The following is a 13,833-nucleotide window of genomic DNA, read 5'->3' as shown; positions in this document are numbered from 1 at the left end:
TTTGAACTACTTGTGAAAACTATTTGAAATTACACCTGAAATGATTTTTTGGAATCAGCTCAAAGTCAAAAAATGTTGATGACCAGACCTGAATTATCCATTATAAAATAATATTGTCAAAGAGACCTTATATAGTCAAATCCTTGTATATCATTGGTCAGGGGGATACAAGCGTTTGTCTCATAACAGTAGAATTGATGAAAATATAACCTGACTAAGAGTTATTCATGTTATTTTTTCTAATAATTTTCTAATCCCAGTGACTGACAAAGCCACACATGCACAATACCACTGTTGACTGTCAATTAATGGAAAGGTTTGTCAACTGTGAAATGCACCATATCACAAATGACAATTTCTCTCTCTTCACTCTTCTAGCAGTCCTTTTGCACCTCTCTGCTGCTCACCCTGTGTAGGTGCACTATGACATAAAACACATTTTTAGTTTTGTATCAACAAAAAAAAGTTAATTGTGAGCATTTACATCATTAATATAATGGATTTAATACTATTTCAACTGCTCGTATCACTTAGGCCTACAGCCTATATCGCCAAGAAGAAAAAAAGGCCCATGGAAAAGTTATTTGTAGGCCTATTTTCTCAGCATGCTTGTTTGTTCAATAATTTAAGCAGATAAAGACGATGCGTATACTTTTGATTTCCCTGTTCAAACTTGGTCACAACACAGATTAACAGTTAGAATTTTGGGGGTTCTACTAATCCAAAGGGCAAAATACACGGAAAACTACCTTGTGTTTAAAATATGTGGGCTACAAATCTCATCACATCTCTCTCCTTGGTAACACCAGATAACCAGCCAGGTGTGTCCCTTCACATATGACAGAGTACGCAGTCCGTTTTGTGCCGCTCTGCAGATCAGACCACACATCTCTCCTCATCAGGAACAAGATTGAGAATATTGTGCAGCAGAAGATTCCCCGCCGAAATCTGCGCTCAGAGCCGGTGCTCGTGCTCTATATTTGCAAACCACGCTTTCTATGTGATATCTGTGTAAACGCAATCAGAGGTTATTCACTTTCAGGCATTAGAAGTTGTAATGGCTGTTTCACCATCATTACATCTACACTTTAAGAACAACATTTGGCGAAAGTGCGTCAAATCAGTGAGACGAAGCGCCCTCTGGTGGCTATGCAATAAAGACATGTGCACGTCAGATCGAGTTTGTCCAGAAATGCCCATGCGCGGCCTGCAAGTTATGCAACTGCTGGTGGATAGTGGACCTACAGTGGAACAGACGTGAGCGCTCCACTGTGGTCCGAGCTGAAGGAGTGGAAGCGTGCAAAAAGTATCATGGCTGGAAGGTATGTGGTTTTATTTTTGGCCAAACACTAATCTGAAAAAATAATTGCGTCCCTGTGGACAAGCTCAGTTTGGCCAGTTTGTAACACTGTCTTTTATGACTTGAATCCTTTAACCTGGTTTTCTTTATGTTAGACAGCAGGCTAGATCAGTCTTTGTTCCCCTTTTCTCCCCACTGTTTGAGCTATTGATAGAAAATGTGTCATATGTGTGATGTACAGGTTCTGTGGAGTCCTTGCCGTTCTTGCAGTGTTTCTTAGTGGACTGAATGCATCAAGGTACAGCAGCAAAGAAGAACAGTTCTCATGAGTTACTGTGTTTTCCAGTCTGTCAGTTTTCTGTATCTCTCCTGTCTGACTTTGTTTATTGTGTAACAGGCCAGAAGTAAACCAGGAACTATCCAATATTTTCAATGAGCTGTGGAGGTTGGATGTGAATCGCATGACACCTGGGCTAGACTACACAATCTCTGTTCAGGTATGGAGCGTGCTCTTATTCAGACAACACTTATCTTTTCTCTTTTTCTTTTTTTTACAAAAATACATTATGCGTTTGAAATGTCCAGGGTAGAGCCAGCTATGTAAACCAGGGCAGCCATGTTGTCCAGGATCACGCCGCACAACCTCTGTTCTCCAACGTTAATGAGAACAAACTGATGAACACAACCACCATCCCACGTAAGTATCTTTCAATCAGACAGACATTTCAGACATATGTCTTTGTTAGCCTAAAAATGTGCTATTTTGGTTTAATAAAAAAAGAACAAAAATACTTTGTGTGCCTGCAGGATTCACAAAACTGCTGGACAACTATGAGCGGTCCACAGGTGTGACCGAACAAGTCACAGCAGAGGAGCTGACAGAGACTGATCTCTTCCTGGATGCCGTTTTAGAGACAGAAGTCATGAAGGTACATTTGACATGTTACAACAAGTTGAACTTAATGAGCCATAAACACTACAGCAGTTTCTATTGCACAAAACCTCACTTCTCACACCTGTTTGTTTTTAGTCTGGATGTCTCAGGTTTCTCAGAGTAAGAAGATAATGTCTATATAACATATATTATAAATTGTTTTGTTCCCCCGCCGAGGGTTTCTGGTTCGTTGATTTCCAACCTTTTGTGGTTTTGAGACAGCAGCTGAACTCCAGAGGGAGTTTAGTCTTTTCCTGCCTCCCTGCGGCACTGAACACATTACACATGACCTTAGCAAGACAGAAAACACATCTGAAACATCTGTGCGCAGCTGTGGAATGCTGCGCTGGCCTCGGCTGGTCTCCCCAAAGAGCATCAGTGGAAAAATGTGGACATGCAGTACTTATTCTGTTTGGAAGAAAGGCATGCTTTTAGACGAACCTGATCTAGAGGACAGTTACACATTTTAGTATTTGGTTCCTTCTGTTAGTCCAGACTGTTAAAAGATAAAGGGGCTTGTCACCACAACTATTTAGCTACACTATATAATATAGAGCATACCTTCTTCATTATTTTATTTATCTAATAATCAGATTCACATACACACAATAATTCACAGTACAGTGTGCAGTGAAATACTTAAATTGCCATCTCTACTGTCTGTGCATAGTGCAGGTATAATCAAAGAGAGAAAAAATATAGACAAAGTGTTAAAAAAAAACATAAAAACAATAAAAGTAGGAACATTTCGAAGGGGGAATTTAAGAAAAAGAAAATAAAGACAATCAACATACAGTAAAGATAAAACTTTTAGAGGTAAAGTGAGAATCCTAATGTGAAGTAGCTCAGGGAATTATTGAAGTGCTGCACATAAAAGAGCGGTATTGTCACTAAATATTGTTTCAGTATACTGTGCAGTATTTCCACAATGGGTGTCAGTAAATGTGTGTTTCTGATTCAAGTAATAGCTTATTGAACAAATACTAAAGGTTACTACATTCTTAAAACATGTTTCCGATACTTGTATGACAAAGAAAACTCCCGCACACTGTCTAACTTGTCTAATCTTGTATGAGGTCACTGGTTTGTCTACACCAATCACCTACTTACTAAAAACAATATCATAAAGACAACATAATACACACTACATATTTTAACATTTATGGTGATGATTTTTTCCCCTTTTTCTAGAATTTTTTTATACATTTCATTGTTCATTGTAACATCTACATTATTGAAGTATGATATTGTTGTCTTTTGGACCCATTTTTTGGACCATATGTTTTGTGTTTTATGATTTTTTCCTCTATCTATTGTTGTGTTTATTTTGCTCTAAGCTATTTGTCTATTGTTATATATATATATATAAGGTACCAGTAAGATTTGAGAGCATGTCTGTTCAAGAGTGCACTTTATGATATTGTTTTGATGTACATTCAGTACACAGAAATCTACACTCATCCCATGGAAATATGAATGTTTTGTAATGCTTTCCTTATTTTATGTGATTGGTGTAGACAAACAAGTGACCTCCTACAAAAGATGGCTTCTCACTATGTAACACCATTTACCTGATGAAGGTCTAGCACCAAAACGTTGTGTCATTATATATTTTTTGCAAGTTAGACTGTGCAGGAGTTTTTCGTTGCTACTTTTGACTCACCTGTCCCCCTCCGACGCACCTGTATCTCATTACAGAGGTGCAAAGTAACTTACTGTTCCGAACTTTTATGATAGTAAAATGCCTCTTATTTGATTAAAATATTCTTTAAAATTCTGAAAACACAAATGTTTTCCACTGTTATTACAAGATGTCAAGTTAAAAAAGTTTATTATAAAGTTATAAAGAATTATATTTTCCAAACACATCTGAATATGAGTTGTGTTTTTGTCCGTGCAGGCCTATTTTTGTATTGCGGTGGTGCAACAGAGATAAGCTGTCTTCGAACCATTTTGTTCATCTGATCTTTTCTATGTTGTGAGAAAGTCTTGCACCAGAGTCGGGTTTCATAAATGTGATTTCTCCACAGCGGGCTCACAAGTACCTGGTGAGCAAAGGACAGTCGAGCTCCAACCTGAGGCAGTTTAAGAATCAACTGCGCTTGATCTGGTTTAATCTCTACCACAGACAGAGAAACACAGGGTGAGATGCCGAAACGTGAACATGTCATTAAATCAGAGTGTGTTCAGAAAGCAACCAAGGGATTTACTACAACTGTGTGAAAGGTTGGCCTATAAACTTGTTTTGAAGTAATGTTTTATTTTTGTGTGGTATTTCCAAACTGAAACATTCACCAGCCTGGACTCCTCTGGATTCGAACATGTCTTTGTTGGAGAGACAAAATCTGGAACAGAAATCATTGGTTTTCACAACTGGATCCAGTTCTACCTGCAAGAAAAAAGCAACCACTTGGACTACAAAGGATACAAGGCCAGGCAACAAGACTTTGTAAGTGTAACAGTTCATCAGACAAAGGAGATGCATTTATTTCTGTAACAACATCAACTGTTGTCTTTAATATCCACCCACAACTGTATCTGATTCCACAGCCTGATCAGGACGACCACGTTCTGAACCTCCAGTTCAGCTGGCACGGCGTGGTGAAGCCCGTCGGCAGCGCCTTCATCGGGACCAGCCCTGAGTTCGAGATGGCGCTCTTCACCATCGTCTTCCTCATGAACACGGAGAGAAGCACCACAGTGCTGGTCAACATTGACCAGTGTCAGATGGAGCTGGTGGTCATCCGGCACGGGCGCTCCCTCGGGACGGCGTACCCCAAACTGCTCAGCAGCAACAACAGACATGTTAGGCAGCACTCACACTGATGTGGAGGATCTTCAGATGCTAAGTGATACTCACATCCTTATAATGTTCATGCCCACGAATCAGAGGCACAAATGTACTGTGGTATAGTATAGTGCACCACATAGATTTTTTTTTTTTTAATTACACGTCTGTAATTTTAATCAGTACCATTGAAAAGTCGATTGATTTGTCATTAAAAGCTAAATAAAAGTAAATGGAGCTTTTTAAAGTCAAATATTTCATGTGTTTATGTCAGGGACTTTCATTTAACCTTTTTAATACATTGAAATCACTTATTTGCTGTGATGTAATGAATAAAGTTGTGCAAATGTGGAAAAAATGCTCAAATCTTTTACTTCAGTAAAAGTGGCATTAACATATTGATGAAGTGTTACATTACGTTGTACAGAATTGGCCCTAAAATGTTCTCAGGGGTCCAAAAAGTGTTAACTAGGAGGAATTATTCTTTTAAGAGTGTTATTTTATTGGCATGTTAACATGGGAGCAGTATTTTAATGCTGCAGTTGGTCTCTTTTTACAAATACTAAAAAAACAAAACAATTTCTTTGTTAGAATGTAGTTCTAGTGAAAGCTGTTGACAGCTAGGTCTGTGGGTTATTCAGAGCTGAGATGGTTTTAAGTCTTTTGAGGAAAGTCCCAGTCACAAGTCTTTGTGAGAAAATCACAAGGCAGGTCTCTCTGAATGTAGAGACAGGTCTCTACAACTGAACATTGTACTTAAAGCTGTTTTAATAGTGTTATTTTAACACAATGACGTAATAAATCAATATATCAGGTGTTAGGCCATGCAAGACCCACCTGTCCCTATCCTATTTGTTTGATGTTCAGGGATTTTATCCGGAAAAAACTGGTTATATTTAATAGTTATAAGTTATTTTAATTTTAATTCTATTTTAATATAGGTTTAATGTATGTTTAATGTATGTATGTTTCGTATGCTACTGGATACTTGAATTTCCCTCGGGATAAATAAAGTATATATATATATATATATATATATATCTATATCTATCTACCTATCTATCTTAATTGTTTTGATCAAAATATTTGCTACGTCCGTACGTTGACTGATATATGTATATATTTCACAGACACTTGCTGGATAACCACACTAACACACCCGGATCTATATTGCTGCAGAATAATAAACTTACACGTGTTATCACTAACAGTGGACACTTTCTTTAGTTCCGCCCGCCCGCACGGACCCATTACAGTGGGACTCACCAGAGGGACGCATGTTGGATCGACTTCCGACGCCGTATATCAACACTGACAGCATGACCGGAGTTTTATGTATTTACTGTTGAACAGTAGAAATAACCATGGAGGTGCTTGGAGGAGAGTTTTGTGACATGAGTCCTCAGGAGCTGGCGGCTCCTGTCAACACTGTAGCGGTGAGTTTAGAGGAAACAAAGACCGAGAGCTTCACACCACGAGTGCAGAGAAGCTAACGTGTGGCTAGCAGCAGCACAGAGAAACACAACAGCTTACACAGTGTGCTGGGGGGTACATCAAGCTGTGTCTCTGTCTGTTGTGTTGAAAAGAGTCACATTTACTTACATTTTGTCAGGCTGCAGCTTGAAGACAGTTGTTTAACTCTTTGTCTTAAATTAACAACAGTTGCAGGATAAAAGTGCCAATGAAATTGCTCTCACTGCTCTGTTTTTCTTTCTGACAGGACAAATGGAAACTGTTACCAGCCTTCCTGAAGGTAACAGAACACACCTTCATGCACTTGCTGCACATTTTACTGAATTTAATCCTTTAGTCTCTAAATCCTCTATCACGGTATATGTCATTTATATTGAGATCCTAATGTAAATACGTTTTCTAAAAAATCTACTGAAATGTAAATTTTTCTAAATGCTTAACAAATCTAGAAATGTCATCCTGTTAATGCACAAATTAAACTATACCAAGTCTGATGTTAGTTAACATTATGCAAGCAAGTGTGGATACTGATTTTGTGTTTGGATTTATGTTGATCATCTTTAGTAACAATTGCAATTTCTTTATTTCTGTTTTATTATCTGGTCACAGAAAGGCAATTATTTTATGTTACTTTACTAATCAGACTAATTGTTGTTTCAGCATCACCCCTCCCCCCCTCTTTTATTGTGCATAACTTATAGTTTCCCTGTCATTTTGTGACCTGCTGTTCAATCCGTTTTCCAGGTGAAAGGACTGGTGAAGCAGCACATCGACTCCTTCAACTATTTCATAAATGTGGAGGTGAAACACAAATGCAACATGAGTGTGCGTGTGCTACAGCTGTATCAGCTGTGTCTTTATGTGAAGTTGAATGTCTTGTTTTCCAGATAAAGAAAATAATGAAAGCAAATGAGAAGATCACAAGTGATGCTGATCCAATGTGGTACCTCAAGTAGGTCTCATGAACGCAGATGAACCACAGACATACATGTAGCAGCTTCTAGATTCAGTTTTGAGTTCAAAATATTTGCTTTCTAGATACCTCAATATCTACATTGGCATGCCGGATGTTGAAGAAAGCTTCAACGTAACCAGACCAGTGTCCCCTCATGAGGTGAGCTTAGATATCAAAGAAATACATGATTTGAAATGTAAAATTTTGTCTCGCTGTAGTTTGCCTACAGTTTTTATAATTGAGGAAGCAAATATTTGCTGGTTCCAGCTTCTCAAATGTGTGAATTTGCATTTTTTTTCTGTTTTGTATTGTTGATTAAATATTTTTGGTTTTAGACCAAAGCAACGTGAAGGTGTCTCTTTGTGTTCTAGAAACTTACAGTTTTGACATTTCTTGGATTAAATGATTAATTGATATATAAACTTGATAAATCGATCATTTAAATAAATCATTAGTTGGAGCCCTAACAGGGATATTTATATTATCACTCTGACTAAATATCTTAACCTATGATGATATCAAATGTCAGATCATTTCACTTTGCTGCAGAGATGCAGTTCATCATTCGTGTTTGTTTCTACAGTGTCGTCTCAGAGACATGACCTACTCAGCGCCTATCACGGTGGACATAGAGTACACTCGTGGCAGTCAGAGAATCATCCGCAACGCACTGCCCATCGGAAGGTATCGTACTTCGTACTTTGTCCTTTTGTGTCCCTCACATCCTGCCTAGGTGACCTCTCACCTTCATATTCAAAACATTATTAACAAAGATTTCATCATCTTTTACTCACCTTTACTACCAATAAGTGCTGCTCTCGATCAATAATAATAATTAGTATAATATATACATATATATAGTAGTCTTTATTTATTTCATTTTGCTTTTTTCAGGATGCCAATCATGCTGCGGAGCTCAAACTGTGTTCTCACAGGAAAGACGCCCATGGAGTTTGCTAAACTCAATGAATGTCCTCTGGATCCAGGTAGGCAAAGGATCACACAGAACAAGAGCAGTAATACAGTCTCATTATAATCAATTCATTATCCTAATAGTGCTGTATGCGCACCATGTTGTATTTCTTCACAGGAGGTTATTTTATTGTAAAAGGTCAGGAGAAAGTCATTCTGATCCAAGAGCAGCTGTCCAAGAATCGGATCATTGTGGAGCAGGACAGGAAGGGTGCAGTTGGAGCCTCAGTTACCAGGTACTGTAACACCACAGTTAAACTGAATGGTATTCAGGGTATAATAAGCAACAACTACATGTAAATCTTACTGAAATTTAATAGCTAATTAGCATTAGCTATTAAACAAAAAATTCAGTAGATCCAACAAAAAATTCAGCAGAAAAGTTCTGTTCAACCACAGCTACCAGTTTTTCTATAAATATATATATATTTTTTTATTGTGAAGGTGACCGCTGGTGAAACACGCAAAACCTGCATAAAAAAGTAAATCAGTTTTAATCCATGTCAAAGGAGCTCTTGAACTGTGGCCATACATTCTTACATTTTGCATAATTTGCATTTCTAATCTACATCCAAAAAGTTTGTACATATTGACAGAACTCAAACTTACTCCGACAGAGAACATTTTTTACAGTCGAAGAAGTAGATGGTGTGCGTTGTGTGTAGATTTGCCTTCAAGAAATAAAGAGTTCTGAATACGATTTCTTGATTTTACAAATTATGTCGTGTCCTATTTGAATAGTGTTAAATAGATTAAAGTGCAGTTTTCCGAAAAAGATTTTCTCAAGTGCTTTAGGTGTTATATATTTATAATATATTGGACATAACGCTGGTATACAGGGGGATCTGCCTGTAGATCAGTTGACAAATGTGAAACCATGTGGCAGGAATGTGTATCATACACCCTAATACAAAAAACAAAAGAGGGACCCACTCATAAAATAAACTGCTCCACACACTGCTAAAGGTCAGAAAGACCTGAAAATGCCTCTTGTTGCTGTTGCAAGGAAGATATATTTAAATGTTAACTTTTCTCAATAGTTTCTAGTTCTCATAGTTTTGTGAAACTGTTCACTTTTTTGTCGCACCTTTTGTTTCTTGATGTACTCAGATTTGTTTTTTAATCTTGTCTTCAAATTCAGCTCCACTCATGAGAAGAAAAGTAGAACTAATATGATTGTCAAACAAGGCAGATTCTACCTGAGACACAACACGCTGTCAGAGGACGCCCCAATTGCCATCATATTCAAGGTAAAAGAGTAGTGGAGGATGGGCGTTGACACAGCTAAGTGATACTATGTGTTCAGTAGGGGGTGCTGCAAGACAGCTAGATGGTTTTGGATGAAGTTGTTTTGTTGGTGTTGTTTCCCCCTGAGGCTGAAGAAAAAGCTGTTTCCAAAGTAACTTGATCTGATTAAATAACCTTTTGTCTTTCACACTGTTTCACTACCGCCCCCTGAATTGTCTGTAACAGATGATTTCATGCAACATAACTAATACATTGTATTTAGTGAGAGGTTTTGTTTTAGATTAGCGTGCAGTTAGAGGTCAGTATTTTCATTCATTCTTCATCAGATTCATTTTCATGTGTCGGCCTTTGCTCCCAATGAAAATGTCAGTTAGGCACCTGGCATCATTGACTTCTTTCCCCTCTGAGGACAAATCTCTCCAAACATGTCAACTTGTGAGCGTGGAGTGTTTGTAACTCAAGTTATTATCCGCAGGACACAGTTTGCGTGCTGGCTCTGTTTGCTGTGCACTTGTATATCCTGGGTGACTTCTTCCCCGTCTCCCTCAGTGTTTGGCAGCGGCTGCAGAAACAGATCCAGCGTGGGGCAGACGGATCAGTTCCCACAGCTTCACATTTCCATAAGCAAATGTCAGGCATCCTTATGACTCCCAGTTCACCTCTCCCTCCGTGTATATATACACACTTGTCCTCCTTATGTCTCTGCCTCACCTCCTGTTTCAGTTACAAGTTTCAAAATGTAAATTCACCTTGCCTATAAGGTCTTAATGTGGTTGCATTAAATATCTAAATTGTTCTTTACTTTATTTTAGTTATGCTTCATACACACCTTTTCTCAATTGCATCTTGCCGTCAGTTTGCATCACATAGTCTGTGCTTGTCATTGTCACAGGGTATGGGCGTAGAGAGTGACCAGGAGATCGTGCAGATGATCGGTACGGAGGAGCACGTCATGGCCAGCTTTGCCCCGAGCCTCGAGGAATGTCAGAAGGCCCAGATCTTCACACAGACTCAGGTACCTCGGTGGTCCATGTGGTCCAATAAAAGTAAAGGAATACTCAGCTCATTTTACACACAAAAGTCAGTTAACTAGTCTCAGGAAATCCTACTTGGCCTGGAGGGAGCTTTAATTCTCTCCTTTTTTTTTTTTTTATCTGGATTTACCAAGATGATGTAAATAATGTTGTCATTGGAACAAAACGTACATGCCTAGATTGTTAATGGTTTTTTAAATTATGCACACCAAAAACATATAATCATAGTAAATGATAATAAAAAAAATAAGAAGACAAAAACAGACAATAAATTTATTTAAAGTACAAAAGTTTTAAGTGCATGATTTAAAAAAAGTTTAGGGCTTTCTGACATTTAGTTCACGACTCTTTTTTTCACACACCACATTAAACAAACAAGGATGAACGGAAAATAACCCAGATGTTTTCAAGGCTCTGTGGTACAAAATGTGGGAGTGCAGTTCGAAGGGTGTAGGCCTTTTCCAGGCAGGGATGGTCTTGTAAATAAATGCAATTTGTTGCATCATGGGATATGTAGGATCCAACATTTTTGATTTTGATCATACAGGTACTAAACGTCAGGATATCTTTGCCTCTGCCTCATCGATTTTGACTATTTTCTTTAGGAGTTAATATTGATACCGCTCTCATGTCTGTACGGCAAATAGAAAGCTACAGCCAGCACCTGGTTAGTGTAGCTTATTACTAAGACGGGGCGATGGGGGAAACGGTTGGCGTTGGCTCTGTCTAACGGTTAGGAAGTCCATCAGCCCCCCTAAAGCTCACTAAAACAACTCACCGCTGGTTGCCTGGTAAACTCACAATGACGACAATACTCAGAAAGTCACATAAACTCGGTATAAAACCACAACTTCTTGTTCTCAGTCCTTGGTTTTTAGCGATGTTTGTATGCAGATTTTGTTACCTTTGGACAGAACCAGGCTCGCTGTTTCCCTTGTTTCCAGTCTTTGTGCTAAGCTAAGCTAACTGCCTTCATATTTAGGGTACAGAAGTGACAGTGGTCGTCTTATCATCTAATTCTGCCAGAAAGTGAATTAGCATATTTCTTAAAATAGCTAATTCGCTATTTAAGTTTTTGTGTAAAACAAAAGCTTAAAGACTTTATTGTTAGTTTTTAAATTTCAGCGTGTTAATAATAACTGATTTAATCAACACAAATTTTTAGAATGATAACATCAAAACACATTATAGTATGATTCAGCTGGAAGTCGGTAAACAACGATATTGAATTATCAGCAACCCCTAATAAGCCCATTAACTTTGTCTGAGGAGCAGGATGTTTGTGAGACACAAACAAGTGACTCCTGCCTGTTGACAGAAGGTATTTTCTTTGTCTCTCTGTGATCAGATGACTAAGGTTTTGTCTTACTAGCCCATTAAGTAATGCTTTTGGTGGGTTGTTCAGGAGCCTGCATTTTATTTCTTTGTCATCTACAGATGAATGCAATTGGCCAATTTGTTTTTCATAAAGATTATGTTGTTAGAGGAATCACTGATGCATTGAGGCCATATTTGCTTCATAGCAACCAGTCGGCGCAGCTCTCATGCTCGTCTGTCTGCCGGCCTCCATGATGTCTTTTCATGGTATTCATTGGGTCATTGTATCGTGCACAATGACGCCTAAATCTATATAATTAAAGGCAGATAAGGCTTAAGAAACATTGTTATCAGATTATCAGATAAGTAATCTGTCTAAACCAAATTTGACTGCCTTGTTTTTTTGTAGTTACATATACTTAGGTGTATGTATGTATGTATGTATGTGTATGTATGTATGTATGTATGTATGTATGTATATTTATATATGCATCATGGCGGACAGTGTGGGTGGTCTTACAAAAAGTCTTCAGCCTCATTAACCTTTGACCTTCTATAGTTCTGTAGAGCGCTCCAGAGGCACACTGACTCAGGTGTGTGTGCTCGCGCGTGTGTGCATTATGCTCTTTTGTGATTTACTTGACCTCCCACAATCTCTCATGCATTTTCTGTGCTCCTCTTCTCGAAAAGTCCACACACATTAATCATTTTACAATAACATTAACTTCAAACACACACTTACACCACATGCCTTTTAAATGCAGCAGCTGAGGAGGAGCAGAGGGGTCTCAGTTGGTCCTCCCTCCTCTCCTTCTCCTCATTATCTGTCACTTTTCTACTGTCTGGAGTCAAAAAATCCAAAATATTTTTGTACAGAAGGTTTGCATCAAATGCCTTGTCAGAATCATAGAAAAATGAATCATCTCATTTTTACACTATATTTTACTAACTTTAATAACTGCAGTGTTGTTTATTTTGCAAGATGGCTGATTACCCCAAACCCCTTCCCTCCCCTAGTGGTTCCATTTTAATTTATTAAATAATTATGTTTTATTGACTTGTTTTTGTTGATGTTTGATTGGTTGGGAGTGCAGGTGGGTGGGTGGGTAGAGAGGGTAAAATGTTGAATGTGTTTTGTAAAAGAATGTTTTGTAATCCCCAAACTAAGATAGAAACTATTATTGTTTTTGTATTGGGTTTCGAAACTCCGGTATGACATTGGCGCCAATACTCTGCTCTCCTTGTTGTCTGCTCTCTCTGCTGCATCTGCTGCACTGTGTTTCAGGCTCTGAGGTACCTCGGGAATAAAGTGCGGAGACAGCGCATGTGGGGAGGCCCTAAGAAGACCAAGATGGAGGAGGCCAGAGAGCTTTTGGCGTCTCTTATCCTCACACATGTGCCGGTACGTTAACAGACAGATGGGAATCATTGATTATACTCCTCCAAATAATATTCCACATAAAAAATAATAATTTTGTGTTTTGTCTGTAGGTCAAAGAGTTTAACTTTCGGGCTAAGTGTATTTACCTGGCTGTGATGGTGCGGAGGGTGATCCTGGCTCAGGGGGACAACAAGGTGGACGACAGAGATTACTATGGCAACAAACGTCTTGAGCTGGCTGGACAGGTAAGCCTCTATGCACCTGTCCTCCATGTGGTCCCATTGACTGCTTGTATAATGCCATGTTTAATCTGCCATTCAGTCTTCTTATATTTCGCAGTATGTGACAAACATGCAGGTCCATTAGATTCTGTTTTTGTTACTTTGTCAGCTGATCAACAGGTATTTATAAATGAGCCAGACTTCAGTTCT

General features: G+C 38.5%; 2 protein-coding genes across 2 annotated transcripts in view; both read left to right on the top strand.

The window, feature by feature from the left end:
- The first annotated feature begins 1,222 nt into the window (after window positions 1-1,222).
- endouc (endonuclease, polyU-specific C) lies at window positions 1,223-5,380 on the top strand. Its single transcript, XM_046037602.1, has 8 exons — window positions 1,223-1,322; window positions 1,542-1,598; window positions 1,698-1,797; window positions 1,886-1,997; window positions 2,108-2,229; window positions 4,265-4,377; window positions 4,533-4,683; window positions 4,785-5,380. Exons 1-8 carry the CDS (start codon window positions 1,312-1,314, stop codon window positions 5,058-5,060), a joined length of 942 nt encoding a protein of 313 aa, XP_045893558.1. The 5' UTR covers window positions 1,223-1,311; the 3' UTR covers window positions 5,061-5,380.
- An 897-nt stretch (window positions 5,381-6,277) lies between these two features.
- polr3b (polymerase (RNA) III (DNA directed) polypeptide B) overlaps window positions 6,278-13,833 on the top strand; it is a 24,975-nt gene continuing 17,419 nt past the window's right edge. Inside the window, exons 1-12 of the mRNA XM_046038186.1 lie at window positions 6,278-6,458; window positions 6,743-6,775; window positions 7,240-7,296; window positions 7,383-7,447; window positions 7,534-7,609; window positions 8,034-8,134; window positions 8,345-8,436; window positions 8,541-8,658; window positions 9,564-9,672; window positions 10,563-10,685; window positions 13,307-13,423; window positions 13,513-13,647. Coding sequence (XP_045894142.1) covers window positions 6,387-6,458; window positions 6,743-6,775; window positions 7,240-7,296; window positions 7,383-7,447; window positions 7,534-7,609; window positions 8,034-8,134; window positions 8,345-8,436; window positions 8,541-8,658; window positions 9,564-9,672; window positions 10,563-10,685; window positions 13,307-13,423; window positions 13,513-13,647 — 1,098 coding nt within the window. The 5' untranslated portion in view covers window positions 6,278-6,386. The remainder of the gene's footprint in view (window positions 6,459-6,742; window positions 6,776-7,239; window positions 7,297-7,382; window positions 7,448-7,533; window positions 7,610-8,033; window positions 8,135-8,344; window positions 8,437-8,540; window positions 8,659-9,563; window positions 9,673-10,562; window positions 10,686-13,306; window positions 13,424-13,512; window positions 13,648-13,833) is intronic.

The sequence above is a fragment of the Micropterus dolomieu genome, linkage group LG22 (genome assembly GCF_021292245.1).
Source record: "Micropterus dolomieu isolate WLL.071019.BEF.003 ecotype Adirondacks linkage group LG22, ASM2129224v1, whole genome shotgun sequence".
NCBI lineage: Eukaryota > Metazoa > Chordata > Actinopteri > Centrarchiformes > Centrarchidae > Micropterus > Micropterus dolomieu.
The sequence above is the reverse complement of the archived record's forward strand: the minus strand, read 5'-3'. Positions and strand labels throughout refer to the sequence as shown.